The following is a 12,458-nucleotide window of genomic DNA, read 5'->3' on the forward strand; positions in this document are numbered from 1 at the left end:
GAAAAAGGAACATTAAATATTTTTTTTCCCAAGTATATTTTCAAAAGTACGACTGAAAAAAGGTTGACCTCAAAAAAGGTTGACTGAAAATTTCTATCGGTTGACTGTTTAGCTTTTGTGAACTGGGCTTAGAATTTTCCCACTCAAGGTTATATATCCAGTGGTAAAATTTACGTCTTCTCTATTGACAGGGGGAGACCAACCATATACAATACACGTCGACTAAATAAGTCGATCCCTTCAAAAATATTTATACACAAAAATATATAAAAGGAAAATTGTATATGTATAAGTTTTGAATCTGTATAGTCTAAACAGAGTCAAACGAGTAATACAAACTGTACAAATATACGCATGGTACTACATAACCAATATATACAGAATTGGGTTGAAATACCTAATATGAACCATGTAAATTACACAGACATAACAATATTATTAGACAACCTATATATATATGCCTTGAACTGAGATGAACTTGATTAGTTATTAAGCCTATAACCAATCTACATACAAAAAATATGTCAAAACTTTAATTATAGTTAGAAACCGGAAACGCCCACTCAGGATCTAGCAGTAGCGAAAGTGGGATAATAAATAGATTTTGGAAAAATAAGTTAGTTTATCATAGAACTCCAAGCAGTGAAGACCTTATCTATTAGTGTAAGTGTATCAGTCAGAAAAGTAACTTTTGATTGTGGATATAAGCATTTATTAAATAAACTTAGCTGTTTAACAATGTATCCTAAGATAATATTAATAATACTAAGTATGTACTACTATAGTACAACAGCAAACACAATGACAGACTTGATACCCACTCACTATCAAAGTGGAGAGTATATAGGCTACACAGCTGTAGCAATTCAATCCATTCAAGTTGATATATCTGTAGACAATACAGCGCCTGAAATAGCAATCTATGATGGCCTGAAGACTCAATTAGACATTAGCTACGATGGACGCACATTCACTTCAGCACAAACTAAACTTATAGGCAAGTTATATACCAAAAAGATTAAGGACTTGCTTATTGATGTAATGAAACTTATCCGCACAATCAAGGAAGCTATTGAAACAGTAACTCCCTTAATAAGTTCTAACCGCATTGAAGTGACTAATAACGTAAATAAACTTTCTTATAAGCTAGATCATGATAAGTTTGATTTTACACAGTTATTGCTTGCGGAGATAGTACCACAAATCGTAAGTGGTATAACTCTTCATGCCAAAGCCGCTAACTTTGTGCAAACAGCAGAATACTCTTATGTTGATAGCTTGAGCAACTTAGCCATCACGAACTTAGAAGAGCTTAAAGCAGACTTAAATTTCAGACTTACTCTAATTCAAGATCTTGCAAAGACAGATATCACAGACTCTATTAAAACTTTTGTAAGGCAAGAGCTTAACTTGGACTATACTCATAATCTTGGATTGGAAGTCCAAAGCCGTTTAAGTGGTGGTACAACATCATTCACCACTATACTATCCATGGAATTAAGTTCTGAGCCAATAAAAATCTACAGATACGCACCAATTCCTTTTGATGAATGCTACATCGATTCCATTTATTATTTGGATAAAACCAAAAGAGTATACAGACAATCTTACTATAACGCTTATCTACCGGTTGAAGCTGACCAGTGCCTTAAGGGACTACTTAGCGTTAATGAAACATTGATAACCAAGCACTGTCCTTTGGCGAAACAGACTTATCCCTATGCTTATGTGCAAGATGGAATTGTCTTTACTAGCTTGAGTGAGAATACTAATCACAGTTTAGAGAATGCATCCATAACTATTACATCCACTCCTTTTATTATAACAGGAGGATCATATAATCTCACATTGGGAGATACGATCACACAATTCGCACTAGGCTATGACCGACAGACCACGGCACGAACTTTACCATTTGCATCGGAATCACTGTGCCCACCTAAACCTAAAGAACCATTGACCATTAGAACTATCTTCGCTCATATAGAAGAAATAGCCATATACGTGTCGATAACAATTATCATGGTTATAATATTAGACAGGGTCACTACATTCCTAGTCAGACTCTTGAAAAGAATATTAAGAGTATTTCAGAGGAGTTTGCGTACACGCGGTAGAACGCTTATCCCTCAACGACCAGATGCACATCATCATAACCTGACGGTAATCTACGGCAGGAGAGGTCACCCTGCCGCAACTACCGCTAGTTATCGACCTAGAAACTCAAACAGAATAGTCAGATAAACATACAAGTTAACATGATTCCTATGACTTGATTTCTAATGTATCCAGATGGAAAGACTTACGGACATTCCCAATGATATAAAAGACTTTGCCAAACGGAAAATATAATACTCTCGTACTTACCTATACAATATTGTACTTATATTCTTGTACGTTCTTATAAAATTCTCTACGTTATTATTATAGGATTTACCTTAAAAGGTAGTGATAGAAACGGTAAGAAAATAAATCGCATATATAGTAACTATGATACCAAAAGAACATAGCAGGTAATGTTATTACTTATTTAATCGTTATAAAATAAGCGAATTTTAAAACTAGGCTGAAACGCTTCATAAAGGTAACAATTTAATTTAATTATTATCATTACTAACGTGACAAACGAACAAGTAACGCTTATAGAGTAGCTACGTAAATAGGAATTTTACACAACATATATTAAACCAGTAATTAACAAGTATGTATGTTACTTAAAAATCTCTATATTTATTTTAACAAAAGTAGATAATCTTTAGAAAAAAGGTATAAAAATTTGACAAATACTTCTCTTTGGTGAAAATTATAAAGTTAAGACAATTTCGAAAACAGAATATAAACTTTCATTTAACAAATCTTTGGAAACAAAATTGTGATAATAAGAAAGATTTCTGACAAGTTTTAACAAATTTAGTTAATATATTTTTTTTTTGGACTTAAGCTGTATACTGGCACATAAGAAAAATTCCGAGATCATTAAAAATAATTGAGCAATAAATGCAAAAACTTATATATATATATAGGCACCTAGCCTATCAACGACTCTACTCGAATCAGGAAAACTCTATTTGGTGGAAATAAAACTTAGATTTAGCTTTAATGACAGACCTAAGAAAATTTTACCCCGAAACTTAAGTTTTACGGCTGTTGTAGTAAGAATTAAAGGGATGTTAAGTTCTATAGTTTTGAAGGGAAATGATATTTACTCTAAACCTTAATAATTTAAACAATTCTTCCTTAATGAAATTACCCGATCAATGATACTACTTTAATTGCTCAAATATTAAAATTTACAAACAGTCTTTACATATCTCTCTTAAAAGTACTTGAATAAGCGTATTTAAATAGCTTTGTCTAACGTCAGTCTTTCAGTCTACTTAGATATTGATTACAAAAAAAATATATGCTATTTACAAGTCCTCTATATATATCACAGCACAATTAAAATTCACGATTAATGCACAGGGATGGATATAAATGAAAGATTAGAGAAAAGGTACTGAGGCGCAAGTTCGACTAAATATCTCTATATACATAACCCTTAAAAGCTAACAAGAATGAATAAATTGTGATACAAGGCTGAAATTAAAGTTGTTAATATACTATTGAGAAAAGAAATTTAGTTCATTTATGAAGAAAGTAATTGAGACTACACGAAGTTTTAAATTAGGGGAAAAAGAAAATACAACCTTATACCATTATTTCCTTACATACTAAGTTCCTTACAAGCTAACATGTACATATATAACAAAATAGCAACGGTGTAAATTATTTGGTCTTGTACAGTATAAAAGTCATAACGTCTAATATTTTACTAAATAGTGATCACTATTTGACTAGTTACATAGATTAAGAATTTTGTCACACATGTCTGAACAGTTTTTTGTCTAATAAAATTACAATGTCTACGACCAAGCTAACAATCGCCACTTCAACGCGTATGCTTAGGGCCGGCAGAACCCCGTCGCCGAGGGACACCCTCAGCATCGGACTCCTCCCTGCTATTATCCGACAAACGCGCAACTGAAGTCAGGCTAGCCGTCTCTGAGGCAGTCTCTGGCGGAAGAGATGGGGTTGGGGTCTCAACTGTAAGACACAGCCGTTCTAAACCTCCAACAATTCTCTCCGGCAATGGGAACCGAATCTCACTACCCATAGAACCGAACTGGCTGGATGGTATATCGATCTCGAAAACGTCCACTAGAGGAATGGTACTTTCCGCTTCCTAAAATAGGGAAGTAAATATTAGTTAAACAGAAAATCTTAACAAATATCAGGGAGAAATATAATAATGTTTACCCATATAGATAATTGAGCAATCCTGATACTTTTAGAAAAAAAATTTTTTTTTTATAAATCCTCTAAAGTCATAATGCTAACCATTGGAAAGGGATAAACACTATAGTTAAAATAACTTATTGTATATAAGTATAGCTAAACTCACCAAATCCTTTACCTTAAGTCACGTAATTTTGGCGAATAATAATATTAAAAGAATTTAGCAAACTTACCGCTGAAAGGTCTGCTGCAGATGGGGAATCAATGCGACTAAGGCATAGAGATGAACTATAGCTGGATCTCTCCTCGGACCCTCCAGTACTGGGCGGGCTAAACCTTAGCATGGTTGTATAATGCTGCTCCAGGTTAGCTGAATTTGTCGCCTAAAATATAATAGATTTTATTAGTTTAATCGCAACACCAACATAGAATCTAGGAAAATCAGGAAATGAGAATGCCTAAAATCCTGTAAAGCTATATGATTAGGTAGCGATTCAACCCACTTTATAATAGAATTAAAATCTTAAAACGGTTCAAAAATGCTTACGCAACCATACATTTTAAGGTTAATATTCTACCAATAAAAGAATTTTAGTTGCAAACACCTCTAGATACGTGTACAATTATACAGCCTCTTTCTGAAAATTAATATAGAAAACTAAAGCTTGGATACTTACATGAAGACGCTCTGATTGATCAAATATCAACGGACGGAAGCCAGGACTTCCCGATGGGGTGTCCAATCCCGCAGGCACATTACTTCCAGTAACTCGATCCTCAGTGGCAGACAGGCGGTGTACAGCAAACAGCCCAACTCTGGATCTCACCTCAGCTGGAGTTGATGGACTAGCAGAGGGAGCCTAAAACAAAAAGAAAACATTAAAGTCTTGATCTAACATTTAAAACCCCAATGAGAAACGTGCGGCACGAGCAGACTCTCAACCTTCCCAGAGGGAAATAATATTAGTTTGCTAATTAAGATTTTAGTAAATGTTAACTGGTATCTCAATTTGATTGCGGTAACCGAGCGGATTTCTCTGGTGACATAAAACGACGACAAACGGTGAGCGATATATATGGAAGAGCCGAAAGTCAACGTTGAGGAAGTGAGAATAGGACAGAACAATCCTGCAACAACATGATGCTTTACTAGACAAAACGGGTGGCTATAAAAAAAAAATATACAAAACAGAAAAAAAAATATACAACAGAAGAAAAGCTCACCTGTGTATCTGACAGAATATCATCCATCACAGAGGACGCGGCTTCATACATGCCTGTATCCGACGGCTCCACAGTTGGCGACGTAACTCCAGATCTAGTCCTGTTACCACAGTGAAGAAGCTCAATGGTCCGGAAGCCTATATCACGGAGGCACGTACATACATCTCTTATCCAGCGAGCCAGCGACCTGTCTGAGGTGTTATCTAAACGAGTTAGAGTCTCAAGCCCTACAGCGCCGAAGAAGACCACTAAGAGAGCACAAGAAAATAAGCCTAAACCCAACAACATGTTGAACAAGCCATCCATGTTGAGTGCGTCCAGACTCGTCTTCTGGTCTCTCCTCGACTCGGCAGACCCAGAATCACCTCCGGCAACATCGTCACCAATGTCACCGCAGGAGTTCTGCATCACCGAATTGAGGAGAGACCAGATGATTTGTATCGTTCTACTAAGCATCAGTGAGAGATGCTCGTTGCCAAACATCTCCCCTTGATCCCTTTCGGACTCTACAGTATCAAAAGTACTCCCATAGTCATCAACGTCAGCAAGGCTTGGCATCCCAGACGCGTCGCTGTACACTGAACTCGAGTCGTCTAAGGAGGTTTCGAGAAGCGAGGAGTTGGCGAGAGTGGCCGCAGCCGCTCTCATCGACTCCTCGAATCTCTCCTTAATATTCTGATGCGCGTCCAGGCTGTCCGGAATATACATAATGAGCGGATGTAAATTTAAAATAGAGGACTAGTGATTCTGAAAGGCAATATAGTAAAATTAATTTTATGAAAAAGACTGTACGCACGAAAAATTTTCTTTCTCAGTATTTTAAGCAACTATGGTTGAGCTACCTAACCATTAAAACTTTGATTTATCATTTAAAAGTAAAATTACTTAAGTTAAAAAATGTGTAATTAATCTTACATGATTCAACGCTTAAAAATAGCTATCGTTAAGCTATTCAAACATTAAAACTTTGTTTTATTATTTAAAAGTAGATTCAATTAAGTTAAAGAATGTGTAATTAATTTTACATGATTCAACGTTTAAAAATAGCTATCGCTGAGCTATCAAAACATTTTCAGTATGATGTATCAAGCAACTAAACTTATGTACTAGCTAAATCCGAATATTTTCAATGATGTTTTAAAAGTACCTACGATAAAGCTAGCTAAATATAATTTTTGTAAGCAACCATTTTAAAATAAATATGGTTGAGTTACTTGTAATGTAAATAACCTATTAATTAAACGTCATTATGATTGAATTAAGTAAAACGAAAATCTTACTTTAAATCTATAGAAAAATTGTTTTAGAAGATTTAAGTCAATATTCAATAAATTTTGATTACAAAAAGGGCGCTGTAATCAAAAGTTAAAACGAATAAAGTGGTGGAACATATCTGTGTTAATATAAGTTTTGCTTACGATGAACAAATTTAACTTTTGCAGACAGAAAACGTAAACAAAACAAGGTACGTCAATCTACCTGATAATTCAGATATGTCCTATCAAAACTACAAATATTATATAAAACAAAATTGTCATAAATTGAAGATATACCCATATTGTTTCTAACCCACTTTCGATCAAAAATATAGTGATAAAGGCCTTATCGACGAAGAAAATGAGATTCTTGAGTCTTAAATAGAGGCTAACGAATGCAATAATGGGCATATCAACAATCTATAACATAAAAACATTTATATAAAACAAACGAGTTACTATATTTTATCACTTTTATATAAATTCTCTTGGAATTAGCGGTAAAATTAAACACTCGAACGCAAGCTCCGCTCGCAAAGACAATTGTTGATAAAATGAGCATAATTATTGGGCCGCCAGCTTTTTATAACCTCGCTCAAATCCAACCCCTATCACTTTTGACCGCCCAAACATAAACAAAGGGTTGACAATTTATTGTTACGTAAAATTTAATTACGGACGTCGAACGATATATTTTGTAGATATTAAGTCTAAAAGGTATACTTGACAGCGATGTAATGTAAGACATTAGTCTTTAAAATGATTAAAATTTATTCGTGTTAAAAATAAAATAAATACAGCTAATGCCAACAATGGTATAAACCATATGTACATATACAAAATATACAAACAAGGGTTACCAACTATTGTTAGTAAAATCTTATATTTATACATATATACGAATAATGTAACCAAAGAACTTAATACGATATATAAATATTAATTGTACTTATAATTTTATATAAAAATGTTGTTTAAATTCAGGAAACAGTTATATTTAACAGAAATAGAGATAACTAACCAATCCATTATAGGTCTATCTGTAATGAAAAGAATTTCTAGAATATCCCAGGGATGAAATGATTAATAAAAGATTATTAAAAGTTCTTTTGTTTAGATTACCATAGCCAGGATACCCCAAGGAACCGGTTGGAGCACGCGCACTAACTCTTTTTAGGATCTACCATGGACCAGCCTGGAGATAACCTAGATGATCATGGAGTATTGGAGCCCTACCACCACCCTACCTTGGACGGATTGCGGTTGTGTTCCTGTCAACACCTTGACGCTATAGACGAGAACAACAACATTATCACCACACCAGAGTACGATGGATTCTCAGAGAACCTGTCCATCACCATCAGGAATTTCTTGTTAAATACAGCCCTGAATACCAGAGAAGATAGTAGAGTGGAGACCGATAGTGACATTAGCTCCAGCAGCACACTATCCCTCTCTACCAATGACCTCAACCAACTCTACTATGACCTGGAAAATCACTCAATCACTTTGGACGAGAATGGCAACGAGGTAGCACAAGTGGACGCCCTTAGCTACATATCTACCTCACCCCCAACCTCAGTCTACACTTCGAAAGAGAGCATTTCACCACCTAGTTCATCATCAGAAGAAGCTGAACTATCCAGACTAACCAACGCAAAAACATTTATTGATGTGACAATGTTAGATAAAACTAAACCCCTAAAGAAAAGAATGTATTCTATTTGGGAGGTTTATCATCTTGTATACCCAGCCATGAAAATACGCAAAGCTTACTTTCTCAATGGAAAGCGTATTTAACTTGGCTTGGAATACATTTATAGTTTATTATATATGCCTATACTGGGACTACTAAACTTTTTCTTTTTCTCTTTTTTCTTTTTTAACAACTTACCCCCATTGGAGATGCGATCCTCAATTTTCAAATTCTTTGAACGTACATATGAGACTTTTACAGAAATGCTTCGCATCCACAACTATCTATCTATGCTTGATATAAAGTCAACACTTTATAGAGCATATTATGAATATTTGATTGACGCGTGCCCTGCAATTATCTAGTAGCACTCAGGGGCAAGACACAATTACTTTAGCTAGGCCCAAGGCATTATTTGTATCAATTTATGCATTCATAGGCCTATCTTTACCTATATGACACCATATATGGGTAACGCTAGCCTATTCATGGTAATCTGTATGTGATTTGCTAATAGTATATGTTTATTAAAGATATTATGTTTATTGTTAATGTAATCATATAAACAATCAGCACAAATATGTATGCCTACAACCATGCCTGATTTACGTCACATATTAACACACAGACATTTAATTGCACAGACAAACACTAAAATCCTGGTCCAGAGCTAATGTTATAGCATGTACCTCTTGAATTTATTCAGTTATTTATTGACTCCCCTACCATCAACTTCTCTTTCTGGCTTTAAAAGGTAATGACTTAGTTGTTTGGCATGCATTGTAGTTTAAATTTAGGCCCCTTAGTACTTAGCATGAATTGAGCTCAGGCCTTATGTTAGAATTCTAACACTTAGCACAATTCACTGCTTGGGACTTAGGGCACATTTCTGTCCTACTCTACTTATAATTTTAACACTTATCCTGTAAATATTTTCATACTTAACTTATGCACTTGTAATATAAATACACTTTATAAAAACATTTTCCTTCCTTAATACTTAATATACTTATATAATTCTGATCGAATATCAAAACCAATCATCTATTCTTAGGTTAAAGCAACATAATACTTCGCGTGGGTCTTTTGTTGAGCTTCCACCAGCTCAACCAAATTCGTATTATACTTGTGGGAATAGAGGGTTAAGCATTCTAAACAAACGAACCGACGATGAGAATGTCTATGTGTATTGCAGTAAAAGTAGGTTTTTAGTAGTACTCATAGAAGAGCGGTCTCCATACCTAAAGTTGGACAAACGCCCCATTCGCACCCACACTGTTTTTATATTCGTGGAAACCCGGATATAATAGTAGAAAGCTGAATATAATTCGATGCTAGACCTATGCCCAGTTCACAAACAACTTTTAGAGGTCGACCGATTTATTCTGTAGGTCAACCTAAACAAGTACAACTAACAAATCCCTTTATAAAATCGGTCAACCTAAAGCTTCTTTAGGTCGACCTAAAATTTCCAGAGGTCGACCTTTGTCTTTTGTGAACTAGGCTATAGTTTTTTCGTATGGATGAGAACCGGTTCCTATCCACCGGATTCGAATAATTACGAGAAAAATTTTATTTCTAATTTTATACATTCTGTAATGTACTTTTAGGTACATTAATCAGGGCTCGACAGCCGCGCATCAGAGGCGACTGAGCCTCAACCTAAAATCCGTTTGGGTTCTTTGAAAGTTTGTTTGAAAAGAGATATTATCATATTTTGGCCAGGTTTAGACTTCCAGCTTATTTTGGAAATTTTAAAATTTCTCTGAGGCTTACAATCGGCTGCCAAGCCCTAGCATTGACAATAAGTTTTAGTAGCGATGCTACTCTAAAAGCGAAAATGCCAGTTCATCCTTATGAACGTCTGTCTATTGCAATGAAATGGGAAACATTCATGGCTCCGTTCGTCCGTCTGACTGTTTTTAGAGGGGGAAGTTTTCTAGGGAAGATTATTTCACCATCTCCTAAAATAGTTATAAACCTTCCAAGAACCTATGAGAAGCTACATTGAAAAGCGGTTACAGAGATACTTCGGTTTATATAGATAGACATCCAGTTACTTTTATAAAATTATAAATTGATTATATTTATTTTTAAAAAGTTTGTTTAAACAACAAGCAATAATATTGTAACCAGAAAATAAGAAATAAATTTAACTTTTCCTAAACTTTAAAAATCCGCCAATGTATTCTTAAAACCCCTTCACAACCAATTTCCTGATATTTTGATTTTATGGGATTTTGGTGTAAAAGTGTTGTAATAAATTTGTTTCAAGTGTCTTTCTATGGGAGATACAAGGTATATACTGTCAGGGATCTAAAGGAATAAGACAATGGCCGATAAATTGATGTACATCCCCAATGATGCTACACAAAATTACCCCTACTGTACATTAAATTTATTGGTTGAAAGGTTTGAACACTCAACTTAACGAATCTACCAATCAGAAGTCCCAAAAGTTTAAAACCAACGAATAAGAAAAGATTTATAAAACTTTGGAGACTAATGTAATAAACAGCCAATTGTCTCCTCTCTCTCTGATATACTGTATTAAATAAACAAGGTTGACAACTTCTATAAGATAAGATTGATAAACGCAAATGTCTAAGAAATAAATTAATCTACCTATTTTAATGATTAGACAAATTAAATTGTTTTTACTTCAAATGAGGCTGTATACCTTGCTACCGATATAAGGCTCCTTTACAGTGAAGTTTCTTATAGCTCTTGAAAAAATCCCATTCTCTCTTTTTTAAAACTGTTTCTTTTTAAATCTTAAACTTAAAGTAGAGGGTCGACTCCCCGCTTTCCCTAGAAGCCTCAAAGGGGGTAGACACGATAGGGAGATGAATTAGGTATATCCTTTAATTTCCATGACTTATAAAATTATGACAGTTTTCAAGGGCAATGGTTATGGCTTTAACACAATCATATGGTAGTTGCTTTTTAGAAGATTGTGATAATTTTTTATACATAGTCGGTCAGTCTTTTTGTGACAGATAGTTAAAATTATCCTATTGATTTCAAACCTTGTTCGATGATAAATAGGTTTAATAGAGAAAAAAATAAAATCCATTTTAGATTGATTATGTTCTGATTTTTATAGTCTGTCACTATATATTTTTTTTTTTATAATTTGAATTGTTAAGCTTCCTGTTTTAAGACCCTTGTTATCAATGAAACCTTTGTTTTCCTTGTATTCGTATCACAATATTTTATATTGAAAAAAAACAAATATAAAAATTTGTACTATAACTTTGTTTAACCTTGGTATAGTCTTCAATCCTTTTATATTAAAAAGTATAAGTTTTTTTTTTACTGAATATGCAAATTGCACTTTTTGTATGTAAAAATATTACATATTTCACATGTATTAAAAATATAACATATTTCGTGTACAGAATTTATGGTAATTCATTTTTGTTAAATAAGTCTTTTGGTTCATAAGGTACATGATTAAACGATTTGTGTAACATATTTCCGGCTACACCCTAGAGGCCTCTAAGGGCACAGGAGGTGGGGGTAATTTCAGTTCTAAAAAAAGCAAGAATTTTTTTGGGTGTTGGTTCATTATTTTCTAGGGAATTTTTGTCCTCGAAGGGTGGTCCCTCTTTTTTTTTGTATAAACTTTTTAATACAAAATGAAAAGCTACACTGTAAAAGAGAACCATATCGGTTCAGTGTTTAGCGAGATTCTTTGGTACACACACACACAGACAGACAGACTCAGATCCTGTTACTTTTATATGAAAATTAAGAATGTTGTTAAGCAAACACGTACTGCATTAATATGTATAAACCCCCCAAATTTTCAAGGGGTGTAAATACATCCCCCTTTATGCACGCCTCTGGTTTCCACTGTATTACAAAGTTTAAAATTTTTTAGGCGGTAACCCATACGAAGCTGAAATGGAGGCGGAGATCCAGGAAGAATTTATTCGTCGTGAGGATAGAAATAATATCCAGACAAGAGAGATGCAATGTGGTTTTGAGGTAGGTACATA

General features: G+C 34.2%; 1 protein-coding gene across 8 annotated transcripts in view; it reads left to right on the forward strand.

Annotated features, from left to right (window-relative positions):
• The window catches only part of LOC145324784 (uncharacterized), a 138,800-nt gene that overhangs the window by 68,741 nt on the left and 57,601 nt on the right, over positions 1–12,458 (forward strand). For all 8 annotated transcript variants that reach the window (XR_013881323.1, XR_013881324.1, XM_080167418.1 and 5 more), the window contains one exon: positions 12,341–12,447. Coding sequence is in view for 6 of the 8 variants with exons in the window: in XM_080167418.1 (XP_080023544.1) it covers positions 12,341–12,447 (107 nt within the window). In the remaining 2 variants the exon portion in view is untranslated. The remainder of the gene's footprint in view (positions 1–12,340; positions 12,448–12,458) is intronic.

The sequence above is a fragment of the Acartia tonsa genome, chromosome 7 (genome assembly GCF_053477335.1).
Source record: "Acartia tonsa isolate MP-2025a chromosome 7, ASM5347733v1, whole genome shotgun sequence".
Classification (NCBI taxonomy): Eukaryota; Metazoa; Arthropoda; class Copepoda; order Calanoida; family Acartiidae; genus Acartia; species Acartia tonsa.